This window comes from Capricornis sumatraensis, chromosome 8, assembly GCF_032405125.1.
Source record: "Capricornis sumatraensis isolate serow.1 chromosome 8, serow.2, whole genome shotgun sequence".
NCBI classification, from domain to species: domain Eukaryota; kingdom Metazoa; phylum Chordata; class Mammalia; order Artiodactyla; family Bovidae; genus Capricornis; species Capricornis sumatraensis.
This window is the reverse complement of record NC_091076.1, coordinates 93,464,762-93,489,268: the sequence shown is the minus strand read 5'-3', so window position 1 is coordinate 93,489,268 and position 24,507 is coordinate 93,464,762. Positions and strand designations below refer to the sequence as shown.

Genomic DNA, 24,507 nt, shown 5'->3' with positions numbered 1-24,507 from the left:
AGTTGCTCAGTCGTGTCTGATTCTTTGCGACCCCATAGACTGTAGCCTGCCAGGCTCCTCTGTCCCTGGGATTCTCCAGGCAAGAATACTGGAGTGGGTTGCCATTTCCTCCTCCAGGTCATCTTCCCGACCCCGGGACAGAAGAACCCTTGTCTCTTATGTCTCCGGCATTGGCAGGTAGGTTTTTTAACATAGTCCCCCAAATCCAGAGACCTCAGTCCCCCAGGAGACCAAAACTGGAGAGAACAGGTCCTTGGAGATTTTAAGACAGAAGAGAGAATTGGGGTGGAATCGGGAAGAAACATCTCCCAGCAAGAGCTTAGGGTCCTTCCAGCCAGGGCCTCCCGAGCCTCCTCTTGAGCTGCAGGAGAGGACTCTGCCCCAAGGCCTGGGACAGATGAATCACAAGTGTGTGTGTGGACGGGGGCCAGGTAGCACGTGTCCCCAGCAGAACCAGTCCAGCAGCTCTGCCCAGCAGGCCCCAGTGCTGACGCAGACTTGGGCACCCTTCCGGATGGATGCACACCCACCCCCATCCTGCCAGGCACCTTGAGGGCTGGGGGAGGGACAGTGCACAAGTGTAGCAAATCTGAACTGGCCCCAATTCAGCGAAATTCCGCTTCTGCCAACTGGCTCGGAAGAAAGGAGTTCCTTAGGAAGGCTCCTCAGGATGGGGTTGCCAGCACCTCCCGTCCGTCCCCAGGTCCTTTCATCTGATTCTGGAGCCAGGACTCTGAACTGGCCCTTGGGAGCCCTTGTTTGCACAAAGGGTGGGAGCAGGACTGGGGGATTGGAAAGAATTGATGGTGTTTGGTTTTTACTTATGACTCCCACTCAGATTAGGAGGATCTAATTGTCCTCAGACACAGCTGGCCCTCTTGCTGGTGAGGAAGGGGTGGCCCTAAGAGTCTGGGCAGGCGGTCACGACATCAGCATTTTATGCTTTCCATCATTGCTAACATTGGTGGCCTACACCAATATCCAACAGTCCTCACTCCCACCTGGCTCAAACAGCTACTAGACTTTCCCTCTCGTGGGAATAGCTACCATTCCCAGAGCTGGACGACTCAGGGCTTAGTCACAGGTGCCAGGCTGGCTCAAGCCAGCCCAGGCCTCCCCAGCACCAGTCACTGCCATTGCTGCCAGTGAGCTGCAGTCAGCAGGATTGAGCACATGGAGCTGGCTTCAGGCCAGGAGGAAATTACTTTCCATTCTCACCATATCCCCCAAGGTGTGTGCTGGGTTGGGGGAGGAAATCAGACTAACCACTTGAGTGCTGGGGGTGGGACAGAGGCCCTTTTGAGGACTTACCTATACAGACCTAAGAGGTGGCCCCAAGGGCAAGAACGTAGGAGCAGCTCACACCTGCAAAACTTGAAGTTAAATCTGCAAGGGGACTTCCCTGATGGTCCAGTGGGAAAGAACCCACCTGCCAATATAGGAGACACAGGTTCAATAGCTGGTCTGGGAAGATTCCACATGCCTTGGGGCAACTAAGCCCATGCACTGAGCCCACGCACCCTAGAGCCTATGCTCCACAACAAGAGAAGCCACAGCAAAGAGAAGCCTGTGCACTTCAATGAAGAGTAGCCCCCACTCACTGTAACTAGAGAAAGCCCCCACACAGCAACAAAAACCCGGCACAGCCAAAAATGATAATTTTTTTTTTAATGGCCGCAAGGACCAGTTAGTATCAAGAGTAAGTAAGAGCCAGAGGATGAGGGAAGAAAGGGAGAAAGAAGGGACCCCAAAAAAACCAGCAGAGATCAAGCAATGTGATGTGTGTGTGTTGTATCTGACTCTTTGCAACGCCATGGACTGTGGCACACCAGGCTCTTCTATCCATAGATCAGGCAATAACATGGAGTTACTTAAACTGTCTGTAATCCCCAGCAGCTGCCCCATGAACACACAATCTAATTTTTTAGAAAAGGGCTTGCTTTGCAAATTCAGCTTCAAGATAAGTCCCTCCTCCCCACCCCTGCCTGCCCATCTGGAAATCTTGGACTATCCCTGAGGCAAGGTAAGGAAAGGAAAATGCCAAACCAAGGTTAGAGCTACAGCATCATCAGTCTTTAATAACTTATAGGCAAATGCTAAAAAATAGTTAATAATTATACAGAGGACATACATGGCTTATAAAAACAGTTGTAAGTCTACAAAGGGGGGATGGAGGGATTCTTGGCACTTTCATACAAACACAAAAATATAGACAATTATGACTGGCACCCCCTAGAAAAGCAACCTAGGGACATCCCTTAGTTGGGGTGGGGGGGAGCCAAGAGCTAGTTCTCATTTATTCCAAATGCATTCTCCAAGCAACTTTCCTTCGTCCCTAAACACATCCAATCAAAAAGCCAGAGAAGAAAAACAGGAAACAGGGTCGAGGTAGAGTCAGTTTACATTTAAGCCTCCACAGTCCTGCAGCCTCCACTTCCCCAGAAGTGAGGATGAGGGAGAGATGTGAGAACACATCCCATCTCCCGTCGCCCGCCCCCCATGCTGCCCCCAAACAGGACCCCTGTGTGCTTCTTGGTCCTCCATTGAGGTGGACAGGTCCTGAACCCTGGGACTGAGTGAGGGGCCACAGGCTCCGCCTGGCTGTCCAAGTGTACAGACCCCTACTGGTGAGGAGGGGCAGCCTCAGGTCACCGTCGCTTCTTGCCTGCCCGGGCAGCCTTCTTTCTCTTGAGGATCATCTCATACAGGCGCTCCAGGCCTGGCTGCAGGCCCAGCCCATCCACAGCACTGCAGCCCTGCACGTGGGTGAGTGTGGCAGTAGCCAGCTCCCGGACTGCCAGCCTCTTCTCCACCTCGGCGGCGCTCAGTGCCCCAGGCTGATCCTGCTTGTTGGCCAGGACCAGCACAGGCACACCCTGGTTGTCCGAGGCCCGGCTGATTCGGTGGAGCTCCACCTTGGCCTCCTCCAACCGCTCAGCCTCAGCAGCATCCACCACAAACACCAGGCCATCTGTCCGGCGTGTGTAGGAGCGCCAGAGCGGTCGAAGCTTCTCCTGCCCCCCAACGTCCCACACTTGGAAGGTGATGCCACGGGACCCCCCCAGGGGCACCCGGATCTTCTCTGTGTTGAAGCCTTTGGTGGGGATGCTCTGGACAAACTCTTTGAACTTGAGGCGGTAAAGAAGGGAGGTCTTTCCAGCTGAGTCCAGCCCAATGACCACAACATGCAGGGCCTGGAAGTGGGGCAAGAAGGAGGTGGTGGGCGCCATCTCAGTCAAGTGGTTCCCCATGTTGAACTCTAGCTAAGATGCAGGTCTTGGGGCTCACAGAAGAGGCAGGGAGGAGACCTTGAAATTGCAGGCTTTGGGGATCACAGCTGGGTTATCTGAACAGGGAAAGGTCATGGGAGAAAAGAGGAGGATCATGTTTAATAACAAACATGAAATTTGCAACTTCTTGATCACGTCCGAAATCAGCAGCCCGCCTTTTAAAAATTTGTTTTCGTTTTTTTTTTTTTTTTTTAAGTAGCTGCAGGTATAACAGAGGCTCTCCCCCGTCGCCTGGGGGCCATGACAGGGGCGATGAGACTGAGAGAAACCCCTAGGACACTGAGGTTGGAGAGAGAGGCCTGGATAGGGGGACAGTCAGCTTCCGCGCTTGTGGTGTGGCAGCAGGCACCGCGACCCCAGCTCCCCAGGAGAGAATCCTCGGGGGAACCTGCATCTGGGGGCAGTGACCCGAAATTAAGAATCAGGGCACGGGTGCTGAAATCGGAGAGAAAGGCCCACTCCCACTCGCCTTCCACAACCCCACGGTTGACACGCCCCTCTTTACACTGAGATCCCCTCCCCAGTGCCCCGCGACACTCCGCTGCCCGCCTTCCTCCGATCGCCGTCTTCAGCTCCACCGCCCCGTACCCAGACTGCCTCGGCTCGGCCTGAGCAGCGCCTTTACCTCCCGTCAGCCGCGCTCTCCCCTCTCCCCTCCGGGCCAGCCCCGCTAGTATCCACGCCGGTCTCCAGCGCGCGGGCACTGCAGAGCTGACAGTGGCACTCGGCCTTAAAACCCCCATGTGACGTCACGTGGCATGGGCCAATCAGCGGCCCTGCGGCAGCGAGGCGGGGCGGAGCGTGGAGATCCGCGGATTGCAACCCGGTCCCCACAGTGATGCAACTCTGATCAATTGGTGACCGTTTTATTTGATCTTTTCTACCATTGCCTGTATTTGGAATTAAACTCGGGATTAACCTGGGATGGAAGGTGGAAGGGGCGTGGCAGCGTTTGGCTAGGGAGGAGAGGTGAAGAGCATAATACTCTCAATACCCCCACATGCCCCTCACACAGGCAGAGAGATTCAGTCCACGTGTGCGCTTCCTCTGCCAGGGTCTACTCGAGAGATGTTGACAAGTCTTCCTCCATTATTTTTCCTAATTCAATGTTTTAACCTGTGTGAACCTGGAATCCCATAAAACAGCCTAAACCTATTACCCCTATTGATCCTCATAACAGCCCAGGAGGTAGGGACTGGTGTGGTCTCGCTACACAGGTGAAGAAAGCTCTGAAGGGCTCAATAACTTGTCTAATGTCGTGCGTGCTCAGTCAAGTCCAACTGTTTGCCACCCCATGGACTGTGGCCTGCCAGGCTTCTCTGTCTATAGAATTTTCCAGACAAGAATACTGAAGTGGGTTGCCATTTCCTTCTCCAGGAGGTCTTCTCAACCCAGGGATGGAACCCTTGTCTTTTGAGTCTTGTGCATTGGCAAGCAGATTCTTTACCACTGGGCCACCTGGAAAGTCCCTGTCTAACATCACACATAGCTAGTAAATGGCTGAGCAAGGATATATTTGAATCCAGTGCCTCAGCCCCTCACCACTTACCTATTCAGTCTCTCCAGTCAGGGAGATTATTAGCAGAATTCCCCCAGTTTCTGGTCAGAGTGCCTGCCATAGCAGACCCTACCTTGCTCAAAGTGATAAAGGCAAAATTCTTCACTTCGCAGGGTGTTTGCTGACTTCATTCATACTGTTTGCACTGCATGAGCCAAAGAAACTACGAAGACACAGCGGATGTGCAGACCACAAATGCCTGGCTTCAGAGGGCTTATACTCCAGTGAGGGAGACAAGACTGGTCACTGACAGGGAACACTGGGACTTTGTAAATCATGAGATAAGCATGTGTAAGACTTCAGAGGAGGGAAAGTGTCAACCAGAAGCTCCTGGAAAGGTTTCCAGAAATTAATGAGTACTGCATAGGACTGATTGGGAGGTGGACAGCACTGCGTGGCATCTCCCCAGTCACTATAGCCTGATTTAATCTGGGCAGCACTGAAGAGGAGATGTCACAAAGGGACAGTGTGACCAGAGGCTAACAGTGATTACCTGCAGGGAGAAAGGTAAAACTGAACGTGGAGAAGGGGATCAAAGGAGAAGCAAATTTTAACTATACTATTTCCATTTTTACAAGGAAGCTGGATTCCTGCATTTATTATGCATCACAATATTACCTTTTTAGAAAACTGTCTGTAAGGGTGATTAGAGAAAAGAGGAAGATGGGGACTTCCCTGGTGGTCCAGTGGCTAAGACTCTGCCCTCCCAATACAGGGTGCCCCGGTTTGATCCCTGGTCAGGGAACTAGATCCCACATCTTGTGACTTGGAGTTTGTATGCCACAACTAAAAGCTGATGAAGCAAAATACATAAATATCAAAAAAGAAGAAGAAATAAAAAGAAAAGGAGAGGGAAGCCATTGCCAGAGAGGAGGGCTTAGCCCTTCCTACCCACTAGCTCCCATCTGTTTAGCACCAGCCTGCCTTGCCACCTCCTCTTCCCCTTCCTGCTACAAACCAGCCACCTGGTTTTCCTTAACGATGCAGGGAGCCTCCCCAAATCCCTTAAGAGATCAAGACCTTAAGTGATTGGCTTTTACACCTCCCCCCATGTTGGGGGCTGGCAGGATACAGCAGGAGCTAAGGAACAGGAAAGTAACAGAGTTAGCAGAGGGGAAGACAGCGCAGACCAGGAGGTTGGGAACAACTGGCCTATTTAAGTAGCCACTGTATGCTAAGCTGTGGTCAAGGAACTTGGCATACTTTTCCTTTTATTCTTTTCTTTCTTTTTAAAAACATTTTTATTTTTGGCCTCGAAGCTTGCCAGAACTTAATTCTATGACCAGGGAAGGATAGAACCCTCACTCTCAGCAGCGGAAGTGCAGAGTCCTAACCACTGGACAACCAGGGAATCCCCAGTACTCCTTTTTAAATATACGACTCATACCATGTCGTAAGTAGAGTTACTCTAAAAAGAGGACAGCAAACCACAGAAAGGTGAAGTAACTTGTCTAAGGTCGCTCAGCTAAAAACTGGCCAAACTTGGCTTGGATAAAATGGCTGTGAAACCAAAAATACAAAGAGAAAGAGAGAACATGGAAACTGAAAACAGACACATTGTTTTGTGTTTCTTCCACAATCTTTGACACTTCTTTGACATTTCTCCTACATCTCCTGGGCCTCACACACAAGAGGGAAATTATAACTTGATTATCTGATAAGGGAGTTGAAACTGGAAATCTCACCCCACCCTTCATCCGTTGCCTTTGCCCAGAAAGGTGTTGATGAACAAATGGGAAGGAGGAGGTGAGGCAAGGTGGGGGTGAAGGAAGGGGCTCAGTTTGTCAGGGCAACACCAGTCTGTGGGCCTATACCAGTCCAGTCTCTTTTAAATGGGAACTCCAGCTCCCATTTCCACAACCTGGGGCCCAGGGAGCCTTCCTCCATTAGTCACCATTTTTGATACTGGCACCCTCAGTTCTTCAGCCCTTTCTCTCCACAAGATCACAGCCCAGGTCCTAGTACATTGGAGGATTCACAATGCTCAAGAACATTCTTACTTTGAGCATTCATGGATGGAGTGCCTGCCAGTCTGAAGGCTTCAGTGAAATGGATAAGGACATGCTCTCATAGAGTGGACATTACAATGAGGAGTAGGGAGAGACAGATAATGACTAAAGAGGGTCATTTCAGATAGTGATATAAGCCTTCGAGGAAAAAAAAACAGGGAAATGTGCTGGAGAGTGACTGGGGGGAGAGCTACTTTACATGGAGGAGCGGGGTGCTCATGAAGGCCTCTCCAATGGTGACATCAGAGGCAAGATTGAGTGGACAAGAGGCAAGGAAGCATTCCAGACAGAAGGACAGACTAGCTGGGACCTACCTGCTTCCTCCCATTGGCTCCCTGACTTGATTAGATTCTAGCTGCTGAGTGAAGGTTCTTCCTCAGAGCTGTCTCCCCACCAGACTAAGCGCTGAGCCCAGAAGCAGGTTCTTCACAGCCACAGCTCCGCAGTGCCCAGCACTGTGCCTGCCACACAACAGGCAATGAGGAAATCCTCCATAATTCATGACTATATGATAGATGAACTAAATATACTCAAGGGGTGCCTTGAGTGTGGGAACCAAGCACCCAGCCTTAGCTGGGAGTTTCCTGGTCTGGGGTCCCTGACACCTTGGAGGTCAGGAGGGATACCTAAAAACCGTGTACTTCCAGGCAAGGTCTGGGTAATACTGAACCCTCAGGCCTTGGGGAAGAGGGATTTCTTAGAGGAGAAAAACAGGCCATGTGAGGGATGACACTGGAGGGATAGGCCCCCTCAAGGCCTGGTGGGCTGAACCCTGGGCTGAGAGTCATCATGACTCCTGTCCTGACAAGTAGGCTGACTTAGAAAACCACTTTCCGCTAGGAGCCTTGGTTTCCTCAGCATGTAATGAGGGGCTTAGAGATTCCAGGTCCCTTTCCACAGGATGGCTCAGGCTTTGGAGTAGGGGAGGGTACAGGATGGGTGAGACTCACCTAGGAAGCAGCTGAGGGCATCCTTGTCTCCACTGCATCCCAACTGAGGACCTGTCTGAGTGCACAATTGAAGGGAGGAGAGGAGTCTGCAGGAGGAGGGATGGGAGGGGAGTGGTGGCCCAGGAGTGGGTTCATACTGGAAATCACAAAGACCCGTATTTCAAATCCCAGCTTTTCTTCCTCAAGAATAAAACAGAGGGAATTCCCTGGGTGTCCATTGGTTACAACTGTGTTTTCCACTGCACAGAGCACGGTTACATCCCTGGCTGGAGAAAAGAGAGTCCATGGCCAAAAAAACAAGAATAAAATGGGGAAAACACAACCTACTACTTACAATGAGTGTGAAAAGAAAAAAGAAAAACTGAGAGGAAGGGGCCTTTGAAGACCCTTTTCTCCTACCAGGGGCCCATTCAAAGGCAGCTCATCCAAAACCAAGTCCCAGAGCCCAGGCCAGGGCAGAAAAGGAGCAGATGCTGCCCCCTGGTGCATGAGTCTGTCACTGCCTAAACCTGAAGCAAAGTGGGTAGAGCGAAGCTGGACAGGTTCCTTTCCTTCCTTCTGGGGTCTTTTTGTTTGTTTCTTTTTCTGGCCATGCCACCCAGCTCGTGGGATCTTAGATCCACTACCAGGTATTGAACCCTTGCCCTTGGCAGTGAAAGCTTGGAGTCTTAACCACTAAACTAACCACAAGGGAATTTCCCTGGAGTCTTCCTTTCAGACAATACCTTCACTACAGCTTGAATGTACAGAGAGAATGGAAAAGCCACGCTTTTCAAGTTGTTTTTGTGGAGGTAAGATCAGATGTAAATGAACATTTTCTGAGCAGGAAATCTGAATTCAGTGACATTTCTTATGCTTTTACTGAGGGCCTAATAGCCAATAGGGCAGAGGCGGGAGGAGGCTAGAGGGCGGAGAAGGTTGGGAAGAGGCAGTGGCAGCAGGTTGTGATGTCTTAGGAGACAGATCCACTTGGGGACAGATTGCAGCATCCATCTGCACAGGAAACTGGCACTTGGGGAGACACTGGCATCAAGAGGGGCTTTGGGTGATCAGCCAGAAACAGCAGCCAGAGCCCCAAGAGGGTGACAGTGCCATGGGAGCAACAGCCAACAGCTGTGAGGGGGGAGGAACAAGCCCACCAGAGAGAGACAGAGAGGTGAGTTAAGGGGAGAGAGCCAGGCTCACACTGTGCAGGGAACTCGCTGTTGGCCAGCTATCCGAGCTGAGGGACTCTTCAGAGCTTTAACAAAGGGGCTAATCTCCAGAGACCTTATATGTTTGATTCAGCTGCCCACTCCAGTATTCTTGCCTGGAAAATCCCATGGATTGCGGAGCCTGGTAGGCTACCATCCATGGTGTCGCAAAGAATTGGACACGACTGAGCGACTTCACTTTCACTTTTAAAAATGTATTTACTTATCTGGCTGTATCCGATCTTAGCTGTGATGCACAGACTCCAGAGCACTCAGACTTAGTTGCCCCGAAGTATGGGGGAATCTTAGCTCCACACCAGGGATCAAACTCATGTCCCCTACATTGGGAGGCAGATACTTAACCACTGGACCACCAGGAAGTCCCTGATTCAGCTTCTTGATTTCATAGATTTGTCAAGTCACCCATGTTGTCTGGCCCACACAAATGGGTGCATGCTTATATTGGGGAGTTTGTCAGAATCATCTAGAGGACTTGATACGCAAAGAGCTGGCGCCTCCTTCCAGAATTTCTGATTCAGAAATTTGAAGAATTTGTCAGACCCAGGCTAAGCGTATTATACATTGTCTCATTGGACCCTCATCCAGTCATTCAACACATATTTATCAAAAATCAAGTATATTCAGAGCACTACCATAGGTGCTGAGAATAGACCAGCAAACAAAAGGTTTCCCATCAAGGTGAAAGACAATACAGCACTAATGGCTGTATATTTGTCAATATACCTACATTTTATGTGTCCGAGTCCAAAGCTACATGTATATCTATTCCATGTGAGCATCAAGGGTGTCAAAGACACTTGGCAGCCAACAGAAATACAAGACCAGGGAGAGGGGGATATGAAACAGGAAGGCTCAGGGTGAGTAGGTCTAGATAGTTTGCAAGACTTCAAATGGAGTCATTTCTATTTTACAGGCAAGAAATGACTTTCCCTAGGGTGTTCTCATTGAGACTTTCCCATGTGCTTGCATTTCTATGGATAGATTCGCAAGTATGCTTGTCAGAGAGGCATTCTTATCACCCACAGTTAAAATATCAGGACCCCCAGTTTAAAAAAACCTGAGGCCCCAGTGGTTAGCAGGATGCTTGAATGCAAATCCTTACTTCTTTTCATATTAGTCAAGATGCTTAGCCTCTCAGCACGTCCGGCTATAACCGTGCTTTCAAGAAATAAGTGAGTCACACACATAACTTTTTTTTTTTTTACTTTGGCCACTTTGTGGCCTTTAGGATCCCAGTTCTCCAACCAAGGATGGAACCCAGACTCCTGCATGAAGGCGCTGAGGCCTAACCACTGGACCACCAGGCAGTTCCCTCCCGCAGGTAAATTTAAATACTCTTACGCGTGTAAAAATAATTAAATAAAGAGAAGTAAGTGAAATTAACTTTAATACGTTCTTTAACTCAAGATATCTCAGAAATTCTCTGGTGGTCAGTGGTTAGCACTCCATGCTTTCAAAGACAAGGCAGGGGTTCCATCTCTCAGAGTTCTTGTAAATCCTGAGGCACACCTCCCCCCCCACCCCCCCAAACACAAAACAAATATCTAAAATATCATTTCAATATGTAACTAATCAACATTACAGAGATATGTTACAGTTTTTAATACTAAGTCTTTGAAATGTGTGTTTTCCACTTTCAGTACCTCTGAATCGGGCGGAACCACCTGCCCAGCGCTCCCTGGCTGCATGTGACTAGTGGCAGTGAGAGTTCAGATCAACGTGTTTCCTGTTGTTTTGTCGCTAAGTAGCGTGCGACTCCTTGGGACCCTGTGACCCGCCAGGCTCCTCTTTGTCCATGGGATTTCCTAGGCAAGAATTCCGTCATCGGTTTCCATTTCCTCCTCTAGGGGATCTTTCCGACCGAGGAATCGAATCCATGATTCCTGTCTTACAGGCGGATTCTTGACAATCTGAGCCACCAGCGAAGCCTGCAGCTGAGGAGGACGGGCAGGGAAACGAGGGCCTAGGCGGAGGGAGCGGATCTGTTTGGTTCGTAGAAGCACCGAAGGACGAGAGCGCTGGAGTTGGAGTGAACCCCTCCCGCGGCCCGGCCCGCCCTCTGCATCCACACGCCCCCTCCCTTCCCCACTGTGGGCCATCCGCCTTCCGCCTGGCCGGGAAGACCCCTCCACACGCCCGACCCTACGGAGCCCCTCTCTCCGCAGGCGGAGGCCTCTGTAACACACAGCAGTCCGGGCGTTTCTAGCGAGTCAGTCTTGCGACCTTGTCTTCAGAAAAGCTCTCGGCCAACAGCTCGTCGCACGGGTCCCTCTCGCCGGCCACCCCGCACCCCCTCCGGTCGGGTCTCCTCAACACTTGCACTAGCACCAAGGACGAGCTCCCCTGCCGCCGCCCCGAGGCCGTCCCCAGGGCGCTGCGGTCCCGCCGGAGCCACGCCTTCTTGGCGACAGAGGGCGGGGCATGCAGATTTGAGACGGCGCTTCCGCCCGCGATCCACAAAGCCAGGGCAGATGCGGAATTTCTCGTTTACAATGTGGAGAATCCAGCTTCTGCTCGAGCGTCTGGTGCAGTGCCGCCAGAGCACAGTCAACGAGGCAAAGGAAGGGAAACCTGGAGTGAGCGGGACCCGAGTCACCCTGAGTGCAATATGCACGACAGCAGGACGGTGAGAGCGACGGGGTTTGTCACGGTATCGCTTCTCGGCCTTTTGGCTAAGATCAAGTGTAGTATCTGTTCTTATCAGTTTAATATCTGATACGTCCTCTATCCGAGGACAATATATTAAATGGATTTTTGGAACACGGAGTTGGAATAGGAGCTTGCTCCGTCCACTCCACGCATCGACCTGGTATTGCAGTACTTCCAGGAACGGTGCACCCCTTCGGGGATAACTTTGGTACTTAAAAGCAGAAACTAGTATATTTTTCTTAAGAAGTGAATAACTTTAGAAGGTTTATTTTTATCCATGGCAGATTCCTGTCAATGTATGGTAGAAACCCCTGTATTATTGTAACTAGCCTCAGTTAAGGTAAAAAATTTTCTTTTTCTCAGGTGTTTCTTATAGTTTGTAAGAATCCTGGCATTCATGGGAGAAATAACTAAGTTGGATGAGGGAAACTATGAGTTTAAAACTCACTTTATTTTGCTAAACATTCTATTGGTTTTTTGTTGTTGTTTTGTGTTTGTTTACTTTTAATTTAGAATCCTGTGCAATCCCTTAAGAGTTTCTCCATTTCTCTGCCTGGTAAGTGCAGCTTTATGTGGTTCACTTGAGCCTTGAGTTCTCTTAAAGACAGTCCCTTCAGCTCTGCAGTCTTGGAAGGGGTGCTTTCTCCCCGCCCATAGTTGTGTCCGACTCAGAATATTGGAGTGGATCAAACCCAGCTCTACTGCACTGCAGGCTGATTCTTGACCATCTGAGCCACATTCTCCCAAAGACAGCACCTTCTGCCCTGCAGTCTTGGAACGGGGTGCTTCCAAGCTCCCACTTGATATTCCCTCCCAGTTCCTCCGTACAGCATCCTCAAAACAAAACCAGAACACTAGCCTGACTTTCCTGTGGCATCCTCAAAACAAAACCAGAACACTAGCCTGACTTTCCTGTGGCATCCTCAAAACAAAACCAGAACACTAGCTTGACTTTCCTGTCTTCCATCTCTGGTTGTCTCCAACATTACTCAAGTGTTCATGTTTCCTGATTTCAAGCAGTTCCTGCTGAGTCACTGAGATCCACCTGGAGTCTAGGTTAAAATGATGGGCTTTAAACTCAGTGTCAGTTGTACTGGGATTTCATTTATACAGGTAACTGACTGATAAGGAGAGATCAGTGCCACTGAAGGAGATGGTATTATTCCTTAGCATTCCAAAGAGAAGAGTGCCAACAGTAAGACCACTGTGTCTTCTCTTTTGGATACACAAGGCAGGCTGTTCAGGTCAGCACAAAGTTCAAATCATGTATAAGCCAGAACGAATTCCCTATATTGTCTCCTTTCGTCCTTTTCCATTGATTCGGGCATTTGACCAAGATCTAGGTGCTGGGCACTGATCTAAGTACACCGGATAGTGTGGTGGGGAAAGCAGCCGCTGTGGGAATCCTGCCCAGGTACCACGGGACAATTGCACTCATCTTGTGCTAGTAAGGTTATACTCAAAATCTTCCAAGCTAGGGTTCCAGAGTCCATGAACCAAGAACTTCCTCGTGTGTCAAGCTGGCTTTCGAAAAGGCAGAGGAACCAGAGATCAAATTGCAAACTTTTGCTGGATCCTAGAGAAAGGGAAATCCAGAGAAACCTCTACCTCTGTTTCATTGAGTCGGCTAAAGCCTTTGACTGTGTGGATCATAACAAACTGTGGAAAACTCTCAAAGAGATGGGGATACCGACCATCTTACCTGTTTCCTAAGAAACCTGTATGCGGGTCAAGAAGCAACAGTTAGAACATTCTGTGGTACAACTGACTGGTTCAAAATTGAGAAAGGAGTATGACAGGCTGTTTCTTGTCACCGTGTTTATTTGGCTTTTACAGAGCACATCATGTGAAATGCCGGGCTGGATGAGTTACAAGCTGGAACCAAGATTGCCGGGAGAAATATCAATAACCTCAGATCTTCAGATGATACCACTGTATCTTTCTTGGCAGAAAGGGAAGAGAAAGAGCCTCTTGCTGAGAGTCAAGGAGGAGAGTGAAGAGCCAGCTTAAAACTCAATATTGGACTTCCCTGGGTCGCAAAGTGTCGGATACGACTGAACGACTTCACTTCACTTCACTTCACTTCCGGTGGTCCAGTTGTTAAGAATCTGCTTGCCAATGCAGGGGACACTGGTTCAAACCCTGGTCCAGGAAGCCCCTGTGACACAACTACTGAGCCCGCACTCTAGAGCCCATAAGCCACAGTTAGAAAGTAGCCCCCACTCACCACTAGAGAAAGCCTCATGCATTAACAGAGACCCAGTGCAGTCAAAAATAAATAATTAAACTTTAAACCTCAATATTAAAAACACTAAGATCATGACATCTGGTTCCATCACTTCATGGCTAATAGAAGGGAAAAATATGGAAGCAGTGACATGTTTCCTCTTCTTGGGCTCTAAATATCACTGCAGATGGTGACTGCAGCCAGGAAATCAGAAGATGATTGCTTCTTGGCAGGAAAGCTATGACAAACCTAGACAGTGTATTAAAAAGCAAAGACAACAGTTTGTCACAATGGTCCCTACAGTCAAAGCTATGGTCTTTCCAGTACTCATATACAGATGTGAGAGCTGGACTACAAAGATGACAGAGGCCAATGAACTGATGCTTGGGAACTGTGGTGCTGGGGAAGACTCCTGAGAATCACTTGGACTGCAAGATCAAATGAGTCCATCTTAAAGGAAATCAACCCTGAATTCTCCTTGGAAGGACAGATGCTGAAGCTCCAATACTAAGACCACCTGATGGGAAGAACCCACTCATTGGAAAAGGCGCTGATGCTGGGAAAGATTGAAGGCAGGAGGAGAAGGAAGACAGGATGAGAAGGTTGGATAGCATCACTGAATCAATGGACATGAGTTTGAGCAACTCCAGGAGACAGTGAAGGACAGGGAAGTCTGGCCTGCTGAGGTCCACAGGGTTGCAAAGAGTCAGGTAGGACTTAGCAACTGAACAACACCACATCCTCTATGCCAGGACATTTTAGTAAACAGATTTTTGGAGCAGGGAGTTGGAATAGAACCTTGCTCCATCCATTCTACCCATTGACCTGGTATTGTAGTACCTTCAGGAATAGTGCATCCCTCTCAGGGAAAAGAGAAAGTATCAACAGCAGGCTTGTTACAGTTTTCAGTGTCTTCCTCGTTTTGTTTCTGGGTACTGGTCTTATGTGAAGGTTTCTGTTTTGTTTTACCAATGTGTGATTTTCTGTTTCCTTGTTGGGGAGGTTTACTTATGAGTACTATTTCTCTTGAGGGTCATATCATTGCACTAATTTATGATAAATTTTCCTGTATCTTTCAAAACACAGTAATAAGGCTGTGTCCACCTTCTTTAGTAGTTTTTTTTTCTTTCTTTTTCTTTTACTTATTTTTTTTTTAATTTTAAAATCTTTAATTCTTACATGTGTTCCCAAACATGAACCCCCCTCCCACCTCCCTTCCCATAACATCTCTGTGGGTCATCCCCATGCACCAGCCCCAAGCATGCTGTATCCTGCATCAGACATAGACTGGCGATTCAATTCTTACATGATAGCATACATGATAGAATGCCATTCTCCAAAATCATCCCACCCTCTCCCTCTCCCTCTGAGTCCAAAAGTCCGTTATACACAGCTGTGTCTTTTTTCCTGTCTTGCATACAGGGTCGTCATTGCCATCTTTCTAAATTCCATATATATGTGTTAGTATACTGTATTGGTGTTTTTCTTTCTGGCTTACTTCACTCTGTATAATCGGCTCCAGTTTCACCCATCTCATCAGAACTGATTCAAATGAATTCTTTTTTAATGGCTGAGTAATACTCCATTGTGTACATGTACCACAGCTTTCTTATCCATTCATCTGCTGATGGACATCTAGGTTGTTTCCATGTCCTGGCTATTATAAACAGTGCTGCGATGAACATTGGGGTACATGTGTCTCTTTCAATTCTGGTTTCCTCGGTGTGTATGTGCAGCAGTGGGATTGCTGGGTCATAAGGTAGTTCTATTTGCAATTTTTTAAGGAATCTCCACACTGTTCTCCATAGTGGCTGTACTAGTTTGCATTCCCACCAACAGTGTAGGAGGGTTCCCTTTTCTCCACACCCTCTCCAGCATTTATTGCTTGCAGATTTTTGGATCGCAGCCATTCTGACTGGTGTGAAGTGGTACCTCATTGTGGTTTTGATTTGCATTTCTCTGATAATGAGTGATGTTGAGCATCTTTTCATGTGTTTGTTAGCCATCTGTATGTCTTCTTTGGAGAAATGTCTATTTAGTTCTTTGGCCCATTTTTTGATTGGGTCGTTTATTTTTCTGGAATTGAGCTGCATAAGTTGCTTGTATATTTTTGAGATTAGTTGTTTGTCAGTTGCTTCATTTGCTATTATTTTCTCCCACTCAGAAGGCTGTCTTTTCACCTTGCTTATATTTTCCTTTGTTGTGCAGAAGCTTTTAATTTTAATTAGATCCCATTTGTTTATTTTTGCTTTTATTTCCAGAATTCTGGGAGGTGGATCATAGAGGATCCTGCTGTGATTTATGTCTGAGAGTGTTTTGCCTATGTTCTCCTCTAGGAGTTTTATAGTTTCTGGTCTTACATTTAGATCTTTAATCCATTTTGAGTTTATTTTTGTGTGCGGTGTTAGAAAGTGATCTAGTTTCATTCTTTTACAAGTGGTTGACCAGTTTTCCCAGCACCACTTGTTAAACAGATTGTCTTTACTCCATTGTATATTCTTGCCTCCTTTGTCAAAGATAAGGTGTCCATATGTGTGTGGATTTATCTCTGGGCTTTCTATTTTGTTCCATTGATCTATATGTCTGTCTTTGTGCCAGTACCATACTGTTTTGATGACTGTGGCTTTGTAGTAGAGCCTGAAGTCAGGCAAGTTGATTCCTCCAGTTCCATTCTTCTTTCTCAAGATTGCTTTGGCAATTCGAGGTTTTTTGTATTTCCATACAAATCTTGAAATTATTTGTTCTAGTTCTGTGAAAAATATGGCTGGTAGCTTGATAGGGATTGCATTGAATTTGTAGATTGCTTTGGGTAGTATACTCATTTTCACTATATTGATTCTTCCAATCCATGAACATGGTATATTTCTCCATCTATTAGTGTCCTCTTTGATTTCTTTCATCAGTGTTTTATAGGTTTCTATATATAGGTCTTTAGTTTCTTTGGGTAGATATATTCCGAAGTATTTTATTCTTTTCGTTGCAATGGTGAATGGAATTGTTTCCTTAATTTCTTTTTCTACTTTCTCATTATTAGTGTATAGGAATGCAAGGGATTTCTGTGTATTGATTTTATATCCTGCAACTTTACTATATTCATTGATGAGCTCTAGTAATTTTCTGGTGGAGTCTTTAGGGTTTTCCATGTAGAGCATCATGTCATCTGCAAACAGTGAGAGTTTTACTTCTTTTCCAATTTGGATTCCTTTTATTTCTTTTTCTGCTCTGATTGCTGTGGCCAGAACTTCCAGAACTATGTTGAATAGTAGCGGTGAAAGTGGACACCCTTGTCTTGTTCCTGACTTTAGGGGAAATGCTTTCAATTTTTCACCATTGAGGATAATGTTTGCTGTGGGTTTGTCATATATAGCTTTTATTATGTTGAGGTATGTTCCTTCTATTCCTGCTTTCTGGAGAGTTTTTATCATAAATGGATGTTGAATTTTGTCAAAGGCCTTCTCTGCATCTATTGAGCTAATCATATGGTTTTTATTTTTCAATTTGTTAATGTGGTGAATTACATTGATTGATTTGCGGATATTGAAGAATCCTTGCATCCCTGGGATAAAGGCCACTTGGTCATGGTGTATGATCTTTTTAATGTGTTGTTGGATTCTGATTGCTAGAATTTTGTTAAGGATTTTTGCATCTATGTTCATCAGTGATATTGGCCTGTAGTTTTCTTTTTTTGTGACATCTTTGTCAGGTTTTGGTATTAGGGTGATGGTGGCCTCATAGAATGAGTTTGGAAGTTTACCTTCCTCTGCAATTTTCTGGAAGAGTTTGATTAGGATAGGTGTTAGCTCTTCTCGAAATTTTTGGTAGAATTCAGCTGTGAAGCCGTCTGGACCTGGGCTTTTGTTTGCTGGAAGATTTCTGATTACAGTTTCAATTTCCATGCTTGTGATGGGTCTGTTAAGATTTTCTATTTCTTCCTGGTTCAGTTTTGGAAAATTGTACTTTTCTAAGAATTTGTCCATTTCTTCCACGTTGTCCATTTTATTGGCATACAACTGCTGATAGTAGTCTCTTATGATCCTTTGTATTTCTGTGTTGTCTGTTGTGATCTCTCCATTTTCATTTCTAATTTTATTGATTTGATTTTTCTCTCTTTGCTTCTTGATGAGTCTGGCTAGTGGTTTGTCAATTTTATTTATCCTTTCAAAGAACCAGCTTTTGGCTTTGTTGATTTTTGCTATGGTCTCTTTTGTTTCTTTAGCATGTTTTTTCTTAATACTGGATTATTTCTTCTATGCTGCGGACAAGGCGCTGCTCTCAACACCTAACAGATCTCTGAAACAGTTTGGGTTTCCTGGAGTCCCCAGGGGAAGACTCGTAATTCTAGGAATTTTTTAAATTCACGACTCCACCCAAGTGTATTTTCCCTCAGAGAAGAAACTGAAGAACAGAAAGTTTAAGTAACTTGTCAAAGTCACCCAGCTAGAAATTAGCAGACGTGGGCTTTGAACAGTATCTGTGAAAGAGATATTGTTTCCTCCACAATCTTTGCATCTTCTTTAGCACTTCTCTTACATCTCCTGGGCCTCTCACCCAAGAGGGAAATAATTCACTTGATTAAAGATAAGAGAGCTGAAACTGGCAGTCTCACCCATACCCTTCATCCTTTGCCAGGAAAGGTGTTGATGGACAAATGGGAAGGAGGAGGAGGCGCAAGGTAGGGATGAAGGAAGGGACCCAGTTTGTCAGGACAACACTGGGGCCTACCCCAGTCCAGTATCCTTTAAATGGGAACTCCAGTCCCCATTTCCACATCCAGCCTGGGGTCCAGGGAGCCTTCCTCCGTTAATGACCATTTTGTTTCTTGGCAGCCTCATTTCTACAGCCCTTTCTCTCCATAAGATCACACCCCAGGACAGAGTGCATTGGAGAATTCCCTACAGAGAACATTGGAACATTTTTATTTTGACAATGCCTGAGTGCCTGCCAGTCTGAAGGCCTCAGTGAAATGAACAAGGACTTGTCCTCATGAAGTGAACATTATAAAGAGGAGTAGGAAGACCAGACAGTGACTCAGAGAGTCATTTCAGATAGTGATATAAGCCATGAAGCAAAACATAGAAATGTGCTGTAGACTAACGGGGAGGAAAGCTACTTTACATGGCAGAGGGGGTGCTCATGAAGGCCTCTCCAATGGTGACATCAGAGGAAAGTTTTAGTTGCCAGGAGGCAAGGAAGCATTCCAGACAGTAGGACAGACTAGCTGGGACCTACCTGCTTTCTCCCATTGGCTCCCTGACAGGTTCAGATTCCAGCTGCTGAGTGGAGGGTCTTCCTCAAAGCTGTCTCCCCACCAGACTAAGCACTGAGCCCAGAAGCTGGTTCTACTCAGCCACAGCTCCCCAGTGCCCAGCACTGTGCCTGCCACCCAGTAGGCAATCAGGAAATCTTCCATGATTCATGACTACATGAAGATACTGAAAGTGAAGTCATGTCTGACTCTTTGCCACCCCGACTCTGATAGCCTACCAGGATCCTCCACCCATTGGATTTTCCAGGCAAGAGTGCTGGAATGGGTTGCTATTTCCCTCTCCAGAGGATCTTCCCGACCCAGGGATCGAACCCAGGTCTCCCGCATTGTAGGCAGATACTACCGTCTGAGCCACCAGGGAAGTACCTGCATGACTACATGATGGATTGACTAAATATACTCAAGGGTTTCCTTGAATGTGGGAACCAAGCACCCAGCCTTAGCTGGGAGTTTCCTGGTCTGGGGTCCCTGACACCTTGGGAGTTGGGAGGGATACCTATAAAACCCTGTACTTCCAGGCAAGGTCTGGATAATACTGAATCCTTAGGCCTTTACTAGGGAAGAAGGATTACTTAGCGGAGAAAAAGAGAGGCCATGGGATGGATGACTAGAGAGAGAGGCCCACTCAAGGCCTGGGGGGCAGAACCCTGGGCTGAGAGTCATCATGAGTCCTGTCCTGACAAGTGAACTGGTTTGGAAAAGCCACCTCCCGTTGGGAGCCTTGGTTTCCTCAGCATGTAATGAAGGGCTTAGATGATTCCAAGTCCCTTTCCCCAGGACAACCCAGGCTCTGGAGTAGAGGAGGGTACAGGATGGGTGGAGCTCACCTAGGAAGCAGCTGAGGACATCCTTGTCTCCACTGCATCCCAACCCAGGACCTGAGTGCACAACTGAAGGGAGGAGAGGAGTCTGCAGGAGGAGGGATGGGAGGGGAGACGAGATCCAAGAGCGGCTTCCGCCAGGGAATGACAAAGACATGTATTCCAAATCCCAGCTTTGCTTCCTCAAGAATATATTGGAGAGGGAATTCCCTGGTGGTTCAGTGGTTACAACTTTCTTCCACTGTAGGTGAAGGTGAAGTCGCTCAGTCGTGTCCAACGCTTTGCCACCCTGTGGACGGTAACCTACTAGGCTTCACCGTCCATGGGATTCTCCAGGCAAGAATACTGGAGTGGATTGCCATTTCCTTCTCCAGGGGATCTTCCCAACCCAGGGATCGAACCCAGGTCTCCCGCATTGGAGGCAGATGTTTTAACCTCTGAGCCACCAGGGAAGCCCAGATTACATCCCTGGTTTTGGAAATAAGATGCCAAGGCCAAGAAAAGAAAGAATAACATGGAGAAAACACAACCTACTACGTAGAATGAATGTGAAAAGAAAAACAGTTGGAAAGGGCCCCTTAAAGACCCTTCTCTCCCGCCAGGGGCCCATTCAGAGGGAACTCATCCAAAACCAAGTCCCAGAGCCCAGGCCAGGGCAGAAAAGGAACAGATACTGCCCCTTGGTGGATGAGTCTGTCACTGCCTAAATCTGAAGTAAACTGGAGGAGTGAAGTTGGACAAGTTCCTTTCCTTCCTTCTGGCGTCTTTTTGTTTGTCTTATTCTGGTCATGCCACCCAGCTTGTGGAATCTTAGATCCGCTACCGGCTATTGAACCCTTGCCCTTGGCAGTGAAAGCCTGGAGTCCTAACCACTGAAGTGCCATGGAATTCCCCTGGAGTCTTCCTTTCAGACAGGACCTTCACTACCGTTTGAGGTTGGGAATGGAAAAGACACCATTTTCAAGTTTTTGGTAGAGGTAAGATGAGATGTAAATGAACATTTTCTGAGCAGGAAATCTGATTTCAGTGACATTTCTTATGCTTTTCCTGAGGGCCTAATAGCTGGAGCTGGGAAGGCAGAGGCGGGAGAAGGCTGGAGAGCAGAGAAGGTTGTGAAGAGGCAGTTGCAGCAGGTTGTGGTGTCTTAGGAGACAGATCCACTCAGGGACAGACTCCACCATCCATCTGCACAGGAGACTGGCACTTGGGGAGACCTTGGCATCAAGAGGGCCTTGGGTGATCAGGAAGGAACAGCAGCCAGAGCCCCAAGAGGGGGACAGTGCCATGAGAGCAACAGCCAACAGCTGCGAGGGGGGAGCAACAAGCCCACCAGGGAGAGCTGTGGAGGTGAATTGAGGGGAGAGAGCCAGGCTCACACTGTGTAGGGAACTCTCTGTCAGCCAGTTATCTCAGTCGAGGGAATCTTTAGAGCTTTCACAACAGGGGCCAATCCCCAGAGACCTTACATGTTTGATTCATTTTTAAAATGTATTTACTTTCTGGCTCTTTCAGGTCTTAGTTTGACACCCAGACTCCAGAGCACTTGATGCATGGGGGAATCTTAGTTCTGGACCAAGAATCAAACTGTGTTGCCTGCACTGGGAGGTGGATACTTAACCACTGGACCACTGGGAAGTCCCTGATTCAGCTTCTTGATTTCATAGATTTCTGTCAAGTCACCCATGTTGTTTGACCCACAGGAATGGGTGCATGCTCAAATTTGGGAGTTTTTCAGAATCATCTGGAGGACTTGATAAACACAGAGCTGGGGCCTCCTTTCAAAATGTCTGATTCAGAAATTTGAAGATTTTGTCAGACCCAGGCTAAGCACATTATACATTGTCTCATTGGACCCTCATCCAGTCATTCAACACATATTCCTCAAAAATCAAGTACATCCAGAGCACTACATGCTCAGAATAGACCAGCAAACAAAAGGTTTATGATCAAGGTGAAAGTACAGCACTAATGGCTGTATATTTGTGAATATACCTACATTCTATATGTCTGTGTCCATATCTACACGTGTATCTATGCCACGTGAGCATCATGGGTGTCAAAGCCACTTGGCAGCCAACAGAAATGCAAGACCAGGGAGAGCGGGATGTGAAACAGGAGGCTCAGGGTGAGAAGGTGTAGAGAGTTTGCAAGACTTCAAATGGAATCATTTCTATTTTACAGGCAGGAAGTGACTTTCCCCAGGATATACTCCTTAAGACATTCCGATGTGCTGCATTTCCTCGTGTAGCTTCACAAGTACCCTCATCAGAGAGGTATTCTAATCATTCACAATTAAAATATCAGGACCCCGAGTTTAAAAAACCTGAGTCCCCAGTGGTTAGCAGGATGCTTGAATGCAAATCCTTACTTCTTTTCACATTAGGCAAGATGCTTAGCCTCTCAGCACTTCCATCTGTAACAGTGCTTTCAAGAAATATGTGAAGCACACACTTAACTTTTTTTTTTTTTTAATTTGGCCACACTGTGTGGCTTTTGGGATCCCAGTTCTCCAACCAAGGATGCAATGCAGTCTCCCACACTGAAAGCGCTGAGGCCTAACCACTGAACCACCAGGGAGTTCCCCCCTGCAGGTAAATGCAAATATTCTTAGGCATATAAAAAAATAAAGAGAAGTGTGTGAGATTAAGTTTAATATGTTCTTTCACTCAAGATATCTCAGAAAGTCTCCGGTCGTCAGTGGTTAGAGCTCTATGTTTTCAATGACAAGGCAGGGAGTGTTCCAACCCATCCCTCCTCAGGGTTCTTGCAAACCCTGGGGCACACTCCCCGCCCCCCACCCCCCACACACAAAACAGATATCTAAAATATCATTTCAAATATAACTAATATCAACATTACAGAGATATGTTACAATCTTTAATACTAAGTCTTTGAAACCTCATTTGTTTTTTCCACTTTCAGTACCTCTGAATTGCGAGGAACTACCTGTCCAGGCTCCCTGGCTGCATGTGTCTAGTGGCTGTGACAACTCAGATCAACAGAGTGTTTCCCGTTGTTTGGTCACTAAGTAGTGCCCGACTGTTTGGGACCTTGTGACCCACCAGGCTCCTGCGTCCATGGGATTTCCCAGGCAAGAGTACCCGAATGTGTTGCCTTTTCCTTCTCCAGGGGATCTTTCCGACCCAGGAATCGAACCATGTTTTCTGTCTTGCAGACGGATTCCTGACAATCAGCCACCAGCGACGCCCACAGCTGAGGAGGGGCAAGGAAACGAGGGTCTAGGCGGAGGGAGCTTTTGGTAGGAGGCCCGGGATCGGTTTGGTTCGTAGAAGCGCCGAAGGACAAGGGCGCTGGAGTTGGAGTGAACCCCTCCCACAGCCCGGCCTCGCCTTCCGCATCGACCCGCCCCCTCCCTTCCCCACTGTGGGCCATCCGCCTTCCGCCTGGCAGGGAAGACCTTCTAGAACCCGACCCTACCAAGCCCCTCTCTCCCCTCTCTCCGGCTGTGTAACACACTGCAGTCCGGGCGTTTCTGGCGAGTGAGTCTTGCGACCTTGGCTTCAGAAAAACTCTCGGCCAACAGCTCGTCGCACGGGTCCCTCTCGCCGGCCACCCCGCACCCTCTCCGGTCGGGTCTCTCCTCTCCACCAAGGAGGAGCTCCCCTGCCGCCGCCCCAGGCCGTCCCCAGCGCGCTGCGGTCCCGCCGGAGCCACGTCTTCTTGGCGACAGAGGGCGGGGCATGCAGATTCGAGACCGCGCTTCCGCCCGAGACCCACAAAGCCAGGGCAGATGCGGAATTTCTCTTTTACAGTGTGGAGAATAAAGCCTGCTCCAGAGTCTGGTGTAGTGCCGCCAGAGTACTGTCAACGAGGCAAAGGAAGGGAGACCTGGAGTGAGCGGGACCCGGGTCACCCTGACTGTAACATGCAGAACAGCAGGACGGTGACAGCGACGGGCGGTGCCCCAGTATCGCTTCTCGGCCTTTTGGCTAAGATCAAGTGTAGTATCTGTTCTTATCAGTTTAATATCTGATATGTTCTCTATCTGAGGACAATATATTAAATGGATTTTTGGAGCAGGGAGTTGGAATAGGAGCTTGCTCTGTCCACTCCACGCATTGACCTGGTATTGCAGTACTTCCAAGAACGGTGCACCCCCTCGGGGACACTTACTGAAGTATGTAAAAGCAGAAACTAGCACTTCTCAAAATTCAGCTAGGTACTTTTGTGTGATGTGCTTAAATCTCTATTTCTCTGAAAGACACCTCAAAATCTTGAGGGTCTCCCCGCTTTCATTTCTCAGGTGAGTTCAGATCAGTTCAGTCACTCACCAACTCTCAGGTGAGTTCAGATCAGTTCAGTCACTCACCAACTCCCTGACATTACTTGAACTCATGTCCATCGAGTCGGGCATATCCAGCTATCTCATCCTCTGTTGTCTCCATCTCCTCCTGCCTCCAATCCAATGAGTCAACCCTTTGCATCAGGTGGCAAAAGTATTGGAGTTTCAGCTTTAGCATCAGTCCTTCCAAAGAACACTCAGGACTGATCTCCTTTAGATT

The 24,507-nt window shown here is 47.8% G+C and overlaps 1 protein-coding gene and 2 non-coding genes across 3 annotated transcripts; 2 read left to right on the top strand and 1 right to left on the bottom strand.

The window, feature by feature from the left end:
• Window positions 1-2,077: 2,077 nt before the first annotated feature.
• Window positions 2,078-3,980, bottom strand: ARL4D (ARF like GTPase 4D). Its single transcript, XM_068977898.1, has 2 exons — window positions 3,916-3,980; window positions 2,078-3,346 (listed from the first exon to the last, which is right to left on the bottom strand). The coding sequence occupies exon 2, from the start codon at window positions 3,249-3,251 to the stop codon at window positions 2,649-2,651; it is 603 nt and encodes a 200-aa protein (XP_068833999.1). The 5' UTR covers window positions 3,252-3,346; window positions 3,916-3,980; the 3' UTR covers window positions 2,078-2,648.
• A 7,693-nt stretch (window positions 3,981-11,673) lies between these two features.
• On the top strand, window positions 11,674-11,864 carry LOC138084934 (U2 spliceosomal RNA). The gene has a single exon (XR_011145329.1). It is a non-coding gene; the product is annotated as a U2 spliceosomal RNA (small nuclear RNA).
• A 12,050-nt stretch (window positions 11,865-23,914) lies between these two features.
• LOC138084946 (U2 spliceosomal RNA) lies at window positions 23,915-24,105 on the top strand. Its single transcript, XR_011145341.1, has one exon. It is a non-coding gene; the product is annotated as a U2 spliceosomal RNA (small nuclear RNA).
• The last annotated feature ends 402 nt before the right edge of the window (window positions 24,106-24,507 follow it).